This window comes from Malaya genurostris, chromosome 3 (genome assembly GCF_030247185.1).
Source record: "Malaya genurostris strain Urasoe2022 chromosome 3, Malgen_1.1, whole genome shotgun sequence".
NCBI lineage: Eukaryota > Metazoa > Arthropoda > Insecta > Diptera > Culicidae > Malaya > Malaya genurostris.
Genome location: NC_080572.1, coordinates 175,770,612 through 175,789,159, shown reverse-complemented (window position 1 = coordinate 175,789,159; position 18,548 = coordinate 175,770,612). Strand labels below are relative to the sequence as shown.

The 18,548-nt window shown below is 35.8% G+C and overlaps 1 protein-coding gene across 7 annotated transcripts in view; it reads left to right on the top strand.

Moving 5' to 3' along the window:
• LOC131434739 (protein furry) overlaps positions 1-18,548 on the top strand; it is a 433,830-nt gene that overhangs the window by 214,504 nt on the left and 200,778 nt on the right. For all 7 annotated transcript variants that reach the window (XM_058601810.1, XM_058601816.1, XM_058601814.1 and 4 more), the window contains one exon: positions 606-725. In XM_058601810.1, the coding sequence (XP_058457793.1) occupies positions 606-725 (120 nt within the window). The remainder of the gene's footprint in view (positions 1-605; positions 726-18,548) is intronic.

The following is an 18,548-nucleotide window of genomic DNA, read 5'->3' as shown; positions in this document are numbered from 1 at the left end:
AAATGAGGTGTTCGTTTCAAAATATAGTGCGTCATTCGACCAGAAACCAGAAATAAATTGTATCTGATGCGATCTACCTGATCTGATGTACCACAATTATGGTATATTATGTATTCGGCACATTTCATTCCTAATGCTTCCGAAGCCACAATAAACACGACAACATCATTTGAGCGTGATTTATTGGATAGGCATAAATCTTGAAGCAGACCATTTTTTTATTTCTATTGGCCAGTGAAAATGACATATTATATCGAGCGAGAGCAGAATAAATTGATGCTCGTGGAGAACCACCGTCTGCGTTATGAAGGATCATGTTATCATTAGGAGCGGGCGAATATTTATAAAAAAATAAAATCGTTTCGTTCTGTATGTCGCCATGCTTTCATGTAATATTCGTATTCTGTGAGCCGTAAAAATGAATTTTGCTATCACTGAAGCGGGCAGTAATTCCAATTTTATATAGCTATCAATGTTTAACACTCATAGTTTTACTGCAACGCAATTCGAAAAGGAATATTTATCTCTGTTGAGTCGTTCTATGGTTATGAAATATTTTATTTTCATACTATCAGTCTTACAAATAATGTTTTTTTTTGTTTCAGAACTGGATAAAGCTGGAACTTTGGATGCTATTCTAAGCGGCGCGTATTGCCGATCGCAGATGTACCTTTCGAGACAGATGGCTAGATTGCGACCGGAGCTTACAATGTCTATGTTTTCGGGTAAGTTAGATGTTAGGTTAAATAGAACCACCTACCATATGCAACATTTCGTTATGCGGAGCGGGGAGGAGTATGGATATGTGTGTAATTTCAACTCGGTCGTTTTAGTCAATTATTTATTTTACCGACACTCTCCTTGTTTGTCAGTTATTTATTTCATAGACACTTTATTACATATTTTTCAACACGATTGCGGTATAGATTTGTATAAGAATTCCTATTTTTTGTTCATAAATTCGTTGATTTCTCAAGACAATTTACATAAGTTTTTCTTCGCCGTAGCATCACTTTTACATAGAATTCTAATCCTAATATAATACTAATATTGTCACAACGATTTGAGTTGAATAAAACATTCCTCTTATTTTTAAATATCATATTATTTGAACCAAACGATTAACTGCTGTGAATTATAAAATAAGCTGAAATTTTTATACATTTTGTTGTTGATTTCATAACCTATTTCGAGTTAACCTATGTGTTTCAGCACATCATTTTTATTAAAATTTTGTTATTGAATGAACTAATGGACGCAGTAGGAGTCAGAACTAAGTCTCAAAAGGGTCAATTATTAAATTGAAACTTCAATTGTCTTTATGAAATGATAAAGAAGTTTTATGTAAAAAAGGTCACGAGAAGCAAGAATGTCTCGAGCTGGGACATTTGATGGTCTACTTTGGCTACGCAAAGAATTTATTAGTTGAGATCTGACATCACGATACTCCACGCATGTCCAAACGACATGATCAATATCGCGATAGCCTTCGCCACAAGCACAATGATTAGTCTCGGAAAGTCCAATCCGAAGGAGATGTGGATCTAACGTGTAGTGATTGGACATGAGTCTGGACATCACACGAATGAAGTCCCTACTCACATCCAGTCCCCTGAACCATGCCTTTGTCGATATGTTAGGAATAATTGAGTGCATCTACCGACCCAGATCATCTTTATCCCAAGAAGCTTGCCAGCTGGCAAGTGTTCTTTAGCGAGACGCGCTATAGAATTCATTGAAAGCAATCGGTTTCTCATAAATTTCACCCTCAATAGCACCACGTTTGGCTAAACTATCGGCTCTTTTATTGCCTGGAATGCATCAATGAGCCGGGACCCAAACTATTGTGATTTGATAATTATTATTCAATATGTCGTTCAGGTACTGTTTTATGTTGTCCAAGAAAAACGGTTCATTTTAGCCAGCAGCGTTCAAGCGAATGGCTTCAATTGCACTCAGACTATCTGTGAAGGGAAAATAATGGTTTGGAGAAAATGTGACGATTACACTCAAACTATAATGAACTGCTGCTAACTCTGCTATATAAACAGATACAGGTTCTTGAAGCCTAAATGAAGCCGAAACATTATTGTTGTATATACTAAACCCAGTAGCTCCCACAAACGATCTTTCAAGGATAGAACTCCCGCCAGAACTTCGAGACTCATTGTATGTGTCGAATGCATGCAGTCTAAGGCAATTCGCAAACAACGATACTGAATTCGCTCAAGTTTGATGCAGTGGAACGAAAGCAAACGCATCCATATTCCATCACTGAAAGTATCGTTGTCTGATACAATTTTATTAGATCTTCCGGATGAGCACCCCACGACATTGTCCTGTTATTGTTCGAAAGAATTCCTTATCACTAGTAAGATTATACGAATCTTTCACACGGAACGACCGAATTAGCGCTGCGCCTAATTCGTATTACTGTTTATGAATTAGTTGATTTTAACAACAAAATTTCCAAAATAACTCTTAAATTAGTTGAAACTCAGAATTTTCTTTGCTGAAAAAAATTCTTGTTTTTAGAGAATGTGTTTAGTTGGCGAATATCCTGAACACTAACTAGCAAAAATCCAATCCAACACGAAATTCTCATTGGGAACTAATTTTGCGAATAAAATCAGAAAATTTGACTCAATCTATCTGTCACCTTCACTGCTGAAAGACATCACGAAGAAAACAAAAAGGAAATTGGTTTTTATTAACAAGTTTAATAGCCAAAAACTCGTGAGAAGGTGTCAAAGCAAAACAATCCATTAAAAAGTTAAAAATTATAAGCTTGTTGAAACTGCTTGCACATTGTTTTGATGTTACAGTGTTAACGTTTTTTCGGTGACAGTGCGCTATATATAGCTGCAGTTGGCAAAAGTCAATTCAACCGTTCATGTTGGTTGAAAACAACATTTTATTTTTCTAATTCAACTGAAAAATTAGTTGAATGGAAATGGAGTATGCCTTAGCTAAGAAATGACAAAATGGCTGTCTCGAAAAATATCTAACTAAAATTAACTAATTATTTCGTCAAAATGTTGATTTCGGTCTTTCCGTGCAGCCTGGGGTTTTTGTTAGTGCCTATCTTCGGTCATCTAATAAAACAGAACTCAATTTCGCTCAGTTAACAACAGTTTTTGTACTGTTAATTTTTTCGAGCTAATTATTTGATTCATTGTCATTTACTTAAGAACTAGTGCTTGTTTTCGGCTATCGAATAATAACGGACACAAATTCCGCTTTAAGCATTATGTTTACTATCAGTAATTCATGGGTCATAGACCATTAATTTCATAATGGCATTTGAAAACAACTTCATCAATCTTGTGTTTAAAATTACAAGGGCTAGAAATTGATATGTACTACAAATAACTGAAGATGAGTTGCGGTGTATAAAATGGTAAATAATATCGGTGTCTATATAAGTGGTTCAAATTGTTCATTTGTTGTCAGTAGCGATTAGTATTAAGGGCTGAGGTCAGTAGGTTGCGTATAACCACGTGGCTCGCTCTGTGTATTACATTTCCCTCCATGCTCACTCGCAAATGTGCAAAATGACTCTCGATGTGGCCGGGTGGCCAAGAAAGTTTTGATATTTTCGGTTACAAGTTTGACTACATCACCTAAAATCCAATAAAAAGCTATTACTTGTTTGGCAGTCTTGCTGAGCCGATTTTATTTCTCTCTCATGTTTCGTTACGTTACCAGGAAACAAGCACCCGTATTCTGAATAACGACGTATCGTTTTTTTGATCGTATTCCATTCGTGTATTCCTAATAACTCTAGCAAAATCAAAGGTAGCTAGGATTCGATCGAACCAAATCGATCGAAAAACCAATACGTCGTTACTCAGAATAAGGGCGAAGAGCAGAAAAAAGGGCGCTTGCAAAGAAATCGACTTACCTTCACAAAAATAACATTCACTTCATTTTTATCGCGACAACATATATGTTTTATGCACCAATCGCTTCGAAATTAAATTATCTAGACATTGTCAGGATAGATTTTTGATCCATGCTTTCGAAGACGAGATATTCAATGAACAAGTTGAGAGACGGCGTTTTCAGCTACGCAATTCTCCCTTCAGAAAAAAGACTTTCCCGACTGCTAATTATATTTCTAAAATTTTCACAGCATATTCTAAACTCATTTTCTTAGAGATAGTCAGTTGGGTTTTTTTCTTTTCGTCATCGTTTCTGAGAAAATCAGATTTGAAACGTGAAATAGCCCTCTAAAACGCCCTAAAACACACTGACCTCAGCGGTTTCGTCAGGTTTTAGAAGCCACACCTTTCTGATCCCACCTTTCAGCATCGTCTTCTTGTCTAATCGATCTGGTTTTGCACATGATGTTGATGGTTGTCCCGGATCAATCCATGATTTTTTCCGTTTAGGATTTTTAAAATACATCCATTTTTCATCGCCAGCAACAATTCGATGCAAAACTGATGAAAGTTTCACAAATGTTTATTTTAGGTTTGCCATCTGTCTTTCATTCAATTCATGTGGTACCCATTTCACACACTTTTGGACTTTTCCCATAGATTTTAGGCGGTCAGAAATCACATTTTTATCAGTTTCTAACGGGGAAAACAGATAGGAAAAATGACACGCGAATGCAACTGTGTAATGAAAACCACGAAAATGTTACCACAGAGACTGGATTGAAATCATATTACAGGCAATGTGTGGGTAACGACCCCACAACAACTGTCGACATTCTTTACATTTGAATACCATACGACAGTAAACTCTTCAACAGGCTACACTCCGTTCGAGTTACTGTGCGGAAGTCGGGCGAATGTCCTGAATTTGAAAATGAAAATGATAGCATCTACTAAATGAGATACGGTCGGCTCCCAAACGACTGTGCTGTCAGGCACGTGGAAACTCAATTGCGTCAACCCAATATCGTCCTTACGTTACACGGAATTCAACTCTAACGAATTGCAGTCTGTCTGGGGAGATTTGGTACCAGTTAAAGCCAACCTTACGAATGCAGGTCAAAAGTTGCAATCGCTTTTGAGAGAAACATACAGCTTAAGCGTTCTCTTTAACGAGCGAACGATAACCATCAAAAATGGAAATAAACTTGAAACGGTTTTTAAAAATCGACTGAAGAAGTAGGTATATGGATTAAGTGGCTAATTGGCAGCATTAAAATGTAAATAAGAATACTTTCGTCAATTTCGTTCATTTGCTGAAGGAAACGCACGGATATTGTTTAGTCTCAGTCTAGTAGTTTTCAGAGACTTCGCTACTTGATTCATCTTCTATCTTAAATTTTACACAAAAAAAACATAATTGCTATTTTACTGCGGTAATCATGTAGCTGTACTGTTGGTTGTTAGCTCAGTGCCACTGGTTATCCATTTTACAACGTCATCAATTTGCGTCGCTCCGTGTTCTGTGCTATGAATAAAGGATTACGGTTTATTTTTTGTATCCATGCACACTAAACAGTGCTACGGAAGACTGAAAACCCACGATTACAAGTTTTGAGTAATGGTGATTTGCTCTGAATGGACGAATGCAGCAGCATTGCGAGGGAAGCTATAATCTTGGTATATATCTAAATAGCAGCAGTTTTTTCTCACAGAAATGCACTTCGTGAACTGCAATCACTCAATTAGTTGAACCATTATAACGTTACTCGACTCTTTTCGTATACGTTCTATTTATGCCCTGCACGCACGTTTGAGAATTCCAGATATAACTGAGAAAGATTTACAAAGACATTAATAAATCAAAATGTATATCCACTAGGTTTATGAATGGTTGTGTTTCGTTTCCGTTTTAGATTTTTTATGACACGAATCTGCATCTCAACGAGTCTAACATTCATTCGTTCTGCAATCCATACTGCAACTAAAGTATCCAGACATAAGAAGATTATTCTACACACTTCGAAAAAATCCGGATTTTACAGCTTATATAATGCACAAAAATTGAGCGTCGTAGTTCACGCAAAATTACGTGCAAGAACATGTGATATTGTGTGGTTGAGAAATTCCATGAAATGATACTCATTAATTAATAATACTGATAGCGACCACCGCGACTTGAACTGAGAATCATTGGGCTGCAAGGTACATCCGTTAATCAACTGAGCCAGACAGCAAATTACAGTCGAAACCAGTGAAATTCGTGCTAATCCAACATTAGGTCATTACAAATGAAATTTAACGTCATTTGTCAAATTGGGGCTTTATGAATTTCATCGTATGAGGGATTAGGTCAACTGTTCCCTTCTTAATCCACCAAATGTCATTTAAATAGTCTCATTAAAACCTTTGTAGGATTCTATCCTCAGATATTAGTACTGTGAGCTTGTCAAATAACGTAATAGTAGCTTTCAAACGACTCTAAGTCCTTCGAAATCGATTCTATTATTATATTTCTAAACACTGGGATTTGTCGGTTACGTCATATATAACATTACTTCTCTCGAATCGCAATAGTTCGACATAACCCTTCCAAATTTGATTGACATTATTAGCATTCAAATAAGTTTATCGCAATACGTTGAGTCATCTTCGAGAAAATCCAGAAGATGGAAAATGTGCGGTTAGTTGGTTACGTCACTTATACTATTGTATCTTCAAAAGCGGAAGCGACAACAATTTGATTTTCGAATTTCATCCATAATGCTATAGTAGCTTTCAAACAAGCCTAGACTTGTAGAAATCGGTTAAGTCATCTCTGAGACAATTGAGCGGTAAAAAACAACGTATTTTGTCGGTGACGTAACTTATACCATTATATCTCTTGAGCCAGAAGTGACAGCCATTTGATCTTCGAGTTTGGGCAATAGTAGCTTTCGAACAAGCCTAAGTTTGTTGAAATCGGTTCAACCATCTCCGAGAAAATTGAGCGGCAACAAAACAACGCATTTAATCGCTTATGTCACTTATACCATTATATCTCCGAAATCGGGAGTGGCAGCTATTTGATCTTCTTTCTTCAACTACAATTTAATAATAGCTTTCAAAATATCCTAGATTTGTTGAAATCGGTTAAGCCATCTCTGAGAAAATTGAGCAGTAAAAAACAATGCGTTTTATCGGTTACGTCACTTATACCATTCGGGAATGGCAGCTATTCAATCTTCTTTCTTGAACTACAATTTAATAGTAGCTTTCAAAAGATCCTAGATTTGTTGAAATCGGTTTAGCCTCTGAGAAAATTGAGCAGTAAAAAACAATGCGTTTTATCGGTTACGTCACTTATACCATTACCTAAAGGTGACAGCCATGTGATCTTCGAATTTGATAAATGGTCTAATGTTAGCTCTCAAACGAGCTCAATATCTAATACTTTTCTATAGAGACAGGTAAAAAGCTTGGTTTGCTTGCGTGCGTATGTGCTGAAAGACTTTAAGCAGATTACCGGAATATCTTTTTATACTGCCATGCAACGGAACGGCGTAGAAGAGCATTTCAGAACGAAGCACGAGGCTAAGTCCCCTGAAAATTTTTGGCTTGGCAGGCAATATGCAGCTGTGATCAAAGAAGCCCAAGTTTCATTACTACCGGAGTGGTAAACAAGGCAGTATAGCGTGAAAAATACCCAAAGAAATTTAACATTCCTATGCAGCTATGGTGCTCTCTCGAGATTCTGTCCTGATTTGGCATCTTGTCACTACGCCAAAAATGTTCTGGAATAAAGCAATGGTTTCTCGAAATCGAAAAAATAATTTTGATGCCAAAAGGCTAAGAATTGCATGAAAAGTCGAGATTTAGTGTCATCTCGGAAAATGTTTTTTTGAAAAAATCGAATTTTTGGGACATAGAAAAAATATCAAAATTCCCAGAAAGTTGATTAAAAAAAAAAGTTTTTTTGAGATGACACTAAATTTCGATGTTTCATGCAGTTTTAAGAGTTTCGGCATTGAATAAAATTTTCGATTTTGGAAATTTCATATACTCCCCCCTATGGTGCTTTTTCAAGATCGAAAATTGTCAAACCTTTACCACCGGGCAGCACCCCTTTACGCATATCCGCATATTTAGATTAAATTTTGCATGAAGGCTTTTTTCGAGGTGCTTAAACTTTTGAGCACTAGAGCTTAACAAAAATAGAGGTGATCCCAAAATTTTGGCAGAGAAAATTGAGCGCGTATAAATACAACGCGTTTTGTCGGTTACGTCACTTATACCATCATATCTCCGGAACCAAAAGTCACAGCCATTTGATCTTTGAGCTTGATCAATGGCCCGATAGTAGCTTTCAAACGAGTCCTAGTTTGCTAAAATCGGTTTAGCCAACTCTGAGAAAAATGAGCGCGTTCAACTATCTTTTAAAAGTGCACACACACATACACATACACATACACACACACATACACACACTGACATTTTCCGATCTCGTCGAACTGAGTCGAATGGTATATAACACTATGAGTCTCCGATGCTCCGTTTGAATGTCGGTTTTCCAGCAATTCTAATACCTTTCTATAGAGATAGGCAAAATGCATTTTGAATTGAACTAACAACAAATTTGTTTTATTCCAAATTTAATCCGTCCAGATTTGGTAACGAACAAGCCTTACTCGTCAGTTGCTGATGGTCTACTGGGGCGCTTTTCGTGTTCAAAGCGTTATCTACCGGTTCCAGAATTACAGGGTAGTATGCACAAAAAAAAGGAAAAAAATAGTCACACACGTTTGTCAGAGATGGCTACACCGATTATCACAAACTTAGATTCAAATGAAAGGGATTTTGATCTCATACAATTTTCTTGAATTTCATTTGGATCCGACTTCCGGTTCCGGAATTACAAGGAAATATATGCAAATTTATGAAAAACTACGCACTTAACTTTTTCGAAAATTTCTTAACCGATTTTCACAAACTAAAAAGCAAACAAAAGGTCTTAAAATTCGTCAAAAAGTCCCCGAATAGTTGATCCAGATCCGACTTCCAGTTCTGGTATTACAGTGCGATATTCACTTATTGCCTTGCTCATATAGAAAGTTTATGCAATTACTTGAAAAATTGACAAGTGAAAATTGGTCTGAAGGGCTAAGTGTTCTATATCATTCGACACAGTTCCTCGAGCTGAGCAATGTCTGTGTGTGATAATGTGTCAAATAAAGTCATTCATAAAAATAAAAAAAATCATAGTCCCATAGGTTGCTATTTAATTTCATCATGCTTTCATAGGGTGCGTTTAAAATTGCACACTGTCATTTAAGGCGACGATGCAAAAAAGGGTAAAATTCTTCTAGATTTGGGTCAAAGCTGATTAAATTTGTTGGCTATATTAGTTACTTACTAAACGAACCGACTTCGGTTATACTGGTTCCAAGTTTCCGGTTCTAGAAGTACCGGAAATAGTGATGAAAAACTCTAAAACGAGACTCATTCAATTTTCTTAGAGATGATTTGATCGATTTCCACAGACAGGCTCAAATAAAAGTTGCTATAGTCTGTTGCAGTGTGTTTAAAAGTTTAGTGCGACGATGCAAAATAAACAAAAATTCTTATTAACTTGATATAACTGTTTACAAATTGAAAAGGTAATGTTAGAAAGTTTCTAAAAAATTTTTGACAGTATCTTCTAGTGAAATATAAGTAATATAAGTAATATGAGAAATGCATCATTACACCACTAGGTCGGTTTAAAAAGGTTTTTACTTGAAATTTGACATATCAGGTGTACAACTTTGCTTCCACCGTTTTTTTCCAAAGTTAAAAGCTTCATTGCAAAAAAGTGCTTACAGATATATTATTCAAAGTATTGTTCGTCGGTAGCGACAACTTTCTCCCATCTTTCCGGCAATTTTCGAATCCCGGTTCGAAAAAATGAGTCCTCTTTTGACGCTATCCATGAAGCAATCAATTTTCCCAACTCTACGAAGGATTGAAAATGATGATCTGGCAGGCCGTGTGCCATCGAACGGAATAGTTGTAAGCAAGGTTGCTGATCCTATCAATGAAACATTACTCGTGAACTATTCTCTTCACCGGCGATGCTCTACCCGTGCGGCGAGCAGTTTGTATATATTCCGTGTCTGCTTTATTCATTCTTTCCTTCCACTCAGAGAATTGAACCGCTTGGCAAAGCAAGCAAGCATCTTATATGCACTCTGTTGACTCACAGTGAGTTCGTTTCGAAGCATTTAGGTAGAAAGCTATTCGGTGGTGCTGATGACTCGCGTTGAGTCGAATTTTCTACTCACGGTGATTCGTTCTCTGCGACGTATGGCGGTACAACTGAATGACCGCCCAGGATGAAATTTTATTCCTGTATAAAGCTTATGAGAAAGATGTCGAATCTTTTTGAATTGGCTTCACTGCACATTTCTTCGGTGTTTGCTATACTTTAATCGTGATTTGTAGCGTTAGGGACAACTTTGATACCTGCCAGAATATGTTATTGATTAAACATCAAACTGTAAAGGGTTATTAATGGAGCGTTTTTGTGTGTCGTAAATATGTAACTTTCACTCCTATTCCGTAGTTCTATAATAAATTCATTTTGTGTTTCGAACGACTTCGACTTTTCCAAACAAATTATACCTCATTCGAAATGCCAAATTGGTATTTTTCATTCGGTCGAATGTAGGGTTGTTTATTTTGCCTGAGAAGTAATAGTCCCAAGTTTTTGTCAATTATTATTGTTTCTCATGATCGTGAAACTATTTATATACCGATTACAAAGCCATTCGACGATCGTTTCCTTAATAATTATAAACATATGTGATGATTGCTTTTAATTTCATGTTAATCATTCCTAATAAACTAATAGTATTTGTATTAACTTCGAGACAAGTTGTGTCGAACCAAGTCAACTACCAAAAAAGTTGAGACCAACTTTGATGATAAACACTATCAGTTCGTACAAATACTAGAAGAACCATAAACACCAAATAATTCCGTCACATTCAATATACAGGGCGTTAGAGCTACAATATAATAGAAACTAAAACCGAAATAGAACTTCTATAATTTTGTATAAGGCACTAATTTGGAGGCCAACATAAGATTTTACTGAAGAATGATATTTCTATTATTATCAAAAACAAACAAACTCTCTACAGTTACTTGTTGGAAACTGTGCCATGGATAATCGTGCAATGAAGACCTTCCGCAGTTTCCAATAACGAAATAAATATCTAAAAATCAAGTATCATACAATCAAACACAACAAAATTATCTGTCTCGTGACATTAGTGACGTTAAATAAAGTGGAATTAAATGCATATTTTTTTCTTGATCCTATATTCTCCTACTATCTCCTGATTATGTGATAACAGAATTATATTTCATTTGGACTCTTTGTATGTGATCCTTGAAGTATTCACGTAAAAATTTTTTTGCTCAACACAGTTTTAAGGTAAATAATACAATGAGTAGTTTCAAAACTGAATGTGTGATATGAGTAACAAAAATTCTAAATCGCACTATCTGACAAATCGATAAACCACGCGGATTGTGTTATTTTTCAAATTGAAATCGTTTCCTCTGTAATATGAATATTGTAAAATGTTATGAAATTGAATTTACAATTTCTTCTAGCGGATGTTCTTTTTTAAAAAAAAAGCTAAACCGATCACTTCGGGAGTCAATTGTAGAACATTTTATTTTCAATACATTTTTGACAGCAATATCAGATTGTAATCTTAATTTGATTTCAGCTCATCAATTTCTCAACTGATATCACATTACGTTATTATTTTGCTGTTTGCTTTTGGAAGCAAAACTTACGAGGCAATAGTTTTGTGAAACTCCAAAAATGATAATATTAAATGCAAAAATTTAATGAACGCATTAAAATAGGACTAAGTTAATAAGGCGATACAAAAATGCAAAAGTAAATTTCAATGGAACATCTATTCCTCCAATTTTATGTTGCGTTTTACAAAATGCTTCGACATCCTGTGGCAGTTGGCCGGAACCATAGCCGTGATTCTCAATTTAAAAGTCTTAATTTCCTGATCGTAGTACAGTTATTCTAATCGATAATTTGCGTAGATGTATGGTAAAAGATGCTGAATGAGTATTTAGTTAGTAATGACTATTTCTTTGTTAGCCATTCTTCTTAATTGCTTTGATTTTTGCAGAGCAAGCAGTTACATGGCGTCTCAGTAGGTTCAAACGTTGTGAAAAACCCTGCACTCCTATTACTTCTATAAATCAAATCTATGCGAAGAAGCGTTAAATTGTGTTTAATATAATAAAAACATGAGAAAATAAATCATCCCTGGAATTAAAAGATTAGACTTGCCTCTATAATCAATATTCAGAATATATTTTTGTCACTCTATTTGCATTGCATATTGATATTGCGTATTGGACTTGATCATTCATAATCATATGTGATTTTAAAAAATATCACTGTAGATATTTCAGTCCATTTTCAAAATCATAAATAAAATAAATATCAAACCAACCCGAAAGAGAATCAAAAGTGTTGCTACAGTTATATGTGGAAAATAATTCCTTTTATTTTATTTCTTATATAAGCCATATAAACTGCAAAATTTTCACTTTACAAAAGTGATTGCCCTCAGGTGATTCAACTCCAGCTTTTTTAAAATCTATCTGCCATTACTTGCCGCAAAATTTCAACAGCACGGAGTACGAACGTGAGAATAGTATTCGGTGAAATCTGAATAAACTGTTTCATTAGTTTTATTGCAGTAGGAAGTACATTATATGTACATTAGTATACGATTTTAAACGACGTTTTGAAGTAGACTATCAGTTTTATTTATCAGTTTAATTTTTATCCAACCCAATCGTTTCGCCATCTTCCAATAATAAGTAATGATATTACGTTTAAAGTTTTCCAAGCTAATTTCAACGCACATTTTTTATCAGGGCAATATCTACGAGACAATTAAACTAAGCAAAATAAAAAATTGCTTCCATCGCATCGCTAATTTTTGTCTTCAATTTTTTTCGTACACTTGCATTCATGATTGCTGGCATTTTGACTCGCAGTGAGTCAAAAATTGACTCAATGTAAGCGCTACTCGTGCCTGATGATACCTGCTCTTGAAATGGTAGAGAATGGCTCACGGCGGAATAGCAACAAGCATGAAAAGCAAGATCTCTTCTCTCTTGCGAGTCGCTCAGGCAGTCACATATTGAGCATAGCTTTTGCCTCGTCCGGCATTACATGCTTTGCTGTCTCCGTTCTTGAATCGTTCGCAGGCGATGAACGTTAATGAGTTGCGTGAGGCGAATTTCAGCAACCCTGGTTGTAAGTCAGAAGGGGCGACATCTGGGGAATACGGTGGGTGGGGCAAGACTTTCAGCGTTTCCAGGTACTTTTTGACCACTTTTGCGACGTGAGACCGAGCATTGTCGTGTTGAAGGATGACTTTGTAATGTCGCTCTTGACATTGTGGCCGCTTTTCTTTTAGTGCGCGACTAAGGCGCATCAGTTGCGTTCGGTAGCGATCTCCTGTGATGGTTTCACCCGGTTTTAAGAGCTCGATGCCCGGGCTTTCCCCATGATTTTCTGCGTTTAGGATTATCGTATCGAACCACCGGTTACGATTCGATGTAAAAACCCCTTACTATTTTGTCTTTGAAGGAGTTGCTCACATACAAATAGACGGCGCTCGATGTCCCTCGGTTTCAACTCGTACGGCACACAGTTTCCTTCTTTCTGAATTATACCCAGGGCCTTGAGACGTTTTGAAATGGCTTGCTGACTTATTCCCAATGATTCGGCAAGCTCTTCTTGGGTTTGGCACGAATCTTCTTCAAGCAATGCTTCTAGTTCTTCATCTTTGAAAGTTTTTTCTCTTCCACCACCATGTTTGTCTTCGACATCGAAATCACCATTTTTAAAACGTTGAAATCACTCCCGACACGTTCTTTTACTCAGAGCAGCATCACTAAAAGTTTTTGAGAGCATTCGATGCGCTTCAGCTACATTTTGTAACATTGTAACAGAAAAGTAAAACTTCCCGCAAATGGCGAGAATTGGGCACATAAACAGACATAACAGAATAATACGAAAACAAGAACAACTATCACTGAAATGGCGATGACAATTCGTTTCGTCACTTTAAAGGCATTATCATCTATGTATTTTGACCAGCCTCAGCCGGTACAGCCACTTATCGAAAAACGGCGGAAGCAAAGTTGTACAGATGTCAGGAAACAGTACTGTCACAAAAAAAGAAGCAAAACGGTTGATAACGATAACCCAACCAGTTTAAATTTTACCGATTTCGGGTATTTTTCAGACACAAGTACGTAATTCAAGACCGTGAAGCATAAGGTTCATATGATCTATGATATAAATTGAAGGGGAGAGTTGTCGGTTACCGGCACCCTTTTATTTTAAACTTATAACTTCTGACTAAGTGCACATACCTACATCGATGGAAAGCTAAAGTCCCTAGCTAACAACTGATTGAGAAACGAACTTGATTCATTTGATTGCAAAACCTTTATTATCAATTTAGTGAAGCGATAAATTCTGGCCATTTCAAAAAAGGTGTTCGGTAACCAGCACTACAATAAATTTAACTAAAAATGAGAAAATATAGTCCTGTCAAATTCCACTTTCGAAAGAAATTTCTAGCAAGCTATGAAAGATAGAGTAATAAATTTAACACCAGACGAAAGAGAAAACTTTTGTCTGTCGTTTACTATTATGACTTACTCTCAACGAGTGCCGAGTCATTCGAAAGTACTCTTCAAAGTGAATGTTGATGGATGGCTTATTGGCAGTTCTTAAAAAAAAAAACGTGTGGATTATTCCAAGAAAAACAAGAACTTATTTTTTCAGTCGGTGTTGAACAGTCGTTCGCACCGCACGCGTATAGCTCTTGGCTCCTGGAATTTTTTTTCTGGCTACCTAGAGTTTCATTGATTCAAGGCTTAAGTCTTTTTCAAGACTACCTGAATCACTAACTAAGTGACTAAGTGATACAAAGAGTGACTAAGTGATACAATGAGTGATATTAGAGTGACTAAGAAATTAATCAGCCTTTTTTAAGGCTAGCTAGAAGTCTAATCGAAGACTAATTTAGCCTAGTTAATTTAATTTAAAATTTCATTTATTTCAAAAATGCCTGCGTCCAACCGGAAAGGCAACAAGCCTAAGGCTAAAAATAATTCAATACGGAATAAATCACAATCCGTTATTCAACATTTTTCTAATAACATTCACGATATTATAGAATCTGAATGTAAAAATAAAAGACAACGGACGGATTTCCCTTCCGCTGATCCTATGCCGTCTAACAATATTTACGAGATTCTTCCTGAATCCGATTGTAGCGACATAGAAGAAAATTCTTCAAAAATTCCCAAAATGGACGCTTGTCGTTCTGGGAAGAAACATCAATCTATGCCACCAGTGACGGTGATGATTTCCGACTTCAAAGCATTCCGTACTGAGCTTTCTACTTTTCTCCCGGAAGTAAAAGTCTCATTTCAAATCGGACGAAGAGGAGAATGTCGAGTCTTGGTGGATGGATTGGAAGATTACGAACGTCTTATTCGATATTTGTCCGAGAAACTTCATAAATTTTATTCATATGATATAAAATCAGACAGACTCTTCAAGGCTGTCTTGAAAGGATTATCAAATGATCAAAGTATCGATGAAATTAAAAATGAACTAAAAGAATTGCTTGGTTTTTCCCCTTCCCAAGTAATACTTATGAAAAAATGAGCGAATGGTACTTCTAAACCACGCTCTGGAATTTCCCATGAACTTTACCTAATACACTTCAATCGAAGTGATGTAAACAGTTTGAAAACTTTAGAAAAAGTACGTTTCATTTCCCACATTAAAATTCATTGGGAACATTATAAACGGCATAATCGTATTGCAAACTTAACGCAATGTCGTCGTTGCCAAGGCTTCGGTCATGGAACCAAAAATTGTCATATGGATATACGGTGTTTGAATTGTGGTAAATCACATTCGAAAGACGTTTGTCCAATGAATGAAACCACTGATAAATTTTCATGTTCAAATTGCAATGGAAATCATAAATCCAATTATTTGAAATGTCCTGTCAGGGAAAAAATTTTAAACGCTCGTTCGCTTAGACAACAAGTCAAATCAACGACCTTAAATTTACAGAACATACCTGAAAATCAAAAAACCGTTACAAATGCCACGCCTAATTCTACTAAGGCACTTATTTCTTCGAATTTAAAACAAAAAACAGGTACGCCTGCCAATTCGTCTTCTAACGAAAACAATTTATTGACAGGTAGATCGACCTCGTCATCATCTTCTTCTAATGTCAGTTATGCTGGTATATTAGGTAGAAAACTACCACCTATTTCTTCTAATGTAAATAATTCTAACGAAAACAATTTATTAATAGGTAGACCGGCCAAATCACCTTCTTCTAATGGCAGTCTACCTACCAATATTCCTTCAATGCCATTCGCTTCTTTAAATGAAGTCGATTTAGGCGATATAACTGAAAATAAAATGATCTACCTACAAGATCAACTTTTTCAAATGATCATCCAAATGAATTCGACTTCATCTCTTTTTGAAGCATTTCAAATCGGATGGCAATTTGCAAATAATATTATAATGAATTTAAAATTTAACAGTGATGTTAAATAAATATTTGAATATTTTAAATTGGAATGCTCGATCTTTGAAATCGAGTGAAGATGAATTTTATAATTTTCTCGAAGTTCACAAAATCCATATTGCCATTGTGACAGAAACTTTTCTTAAACCAAATGTCAAATTGAAGAGTAATCCACATTATGTGGTTCATCGATTTGACAGGTTTACTGGAATGGGTGGTGGAGTTGCCATTTTTGTCCAACGGCAAATTAAACATCGAATTTTACCTTCTTTCAATACTAAAGTTATTGAAAGCTTGGGAATCGAAGTTGAAACCATTCATGGAATTTATTTCATCGCTGGAGCATATTTGTCATTCCAATGCACCGGCGAACAATTAAATTTTTTTAAAGGCGATTTGCAAAAACTTACAAGATATCGATCGAAATTTTTCGTAATAGGGGACTTAAATGCTAAGCATGTCCAGTGGAATTGCAGGCAAAATAACAGTAATGGTAAAATACTTCATAATCAACTCTCAGCTGGTTACTTCACAGTTCTTCATCCCAGTAATCCGACTTGTTTCTCTTCCGTGAAAAACCCGTCTACAATTGATCTGGTTCTAACGGATCAAAGTCACTTTGCAGTGAACCGATTACACATGCTGACTTTGACTCAGATCATCTTCCTGTAACATTCAGACTTTCTAACGAAGCTATAATTAATCCAATTAGTTCTATTTTCAACTATCATAGAGCTAATTGGTTGGATTACAGATCTCACATTGGAAATCCTGTGGATCATGAAACTATTTTAGAAAATTCTGCGGACATCGACACAGCAATTGATAATTTGAATCATTATATTATCGAAGCTAGAAATCTTTCAGTTCCCAAAGCTCAAACTAAATTAAATTCTCCTATCATCGATGACAATCTTCAACTGCTCATTCGGTTGAAGAATGTTCGTCGCCGACAATATCAACGTTCTCGTGATCCTGCTATGAAAAACATAGTTAAGGATTTACAAAAAGAAATTAAACATAGATTTACTCTTTTGCGAAATGAAAATTTCGCTAAAGAAGTTGAACAAATTAAACCATATTCTAAACCTTTCTGGAAACTTTCTAAGGTTCTTAAGAAACCTCAGAAACCAATTCCTGCTCTCAAGGAAGGAAATCAAATACTTCTTACAAATGGCGAAAAAGCTCAAAAACTTGCTCAGCAGTTCGAGAGTGTCCACAATTTTAATTTGAACGTTGTGAGTCCTATTGAAAATGAAGTCTCACTGAAATATGATACATATTTCATCCCAAGTGTTATCACACGATGACATCATTGAGACGAATTTTGATGAAATTAAATCAATTATTAGGAAACTCAAAAACATGAAGGCTCCTTGTAATGATGGAATTTTTAATATTCTTATTAAAAATCTTCCCGATGTTGCCTTGAGACTCCTGGTTAAAATTTTCAACAAGTGTTTTTCATTAGCTTACTTCCCAAAAAGATGGAAAAACGCTAAAGTAATTCCTATCCTGAAACCTGATAAAAACCCAGCAGAAACATCAAGTTATCGCCCAATTAGCTTACTTTCTTCTATCAGTAAACTTTTTGAAAAAAATATCTTGTTGAGAATGATGACTCATATAAATGAGAATTCAATTTTTTTACCGGAGCAGTTTGGATTTCGTCATGAACATTCAACTACTCATCAACTTGTCAGAGTAACGAACATGATAAAAGTAAATAAATCTTCTGGGTTATCCACTGGAGTTGCTCTTCTAGACATAGAAAAAGCATTCGACAGTGTTTGGCACAAATGTTTAATAGCAAAAATGTCTGATTTCCAGTTTCCTATTTATTATATCAAAATGATTCAAAATTATTTAACTGGTCGTACTCTTCAGGTTAGCTATCAGAATTGTAAATCTGAATTGCTACCCGTACGAGCCGGTGTTGCGCAGGGTTCGAGCGTAGCTCCAATCTTGTATAATATTTTCACTTCTGATCTTCCAAATCTACCCGTTGGTT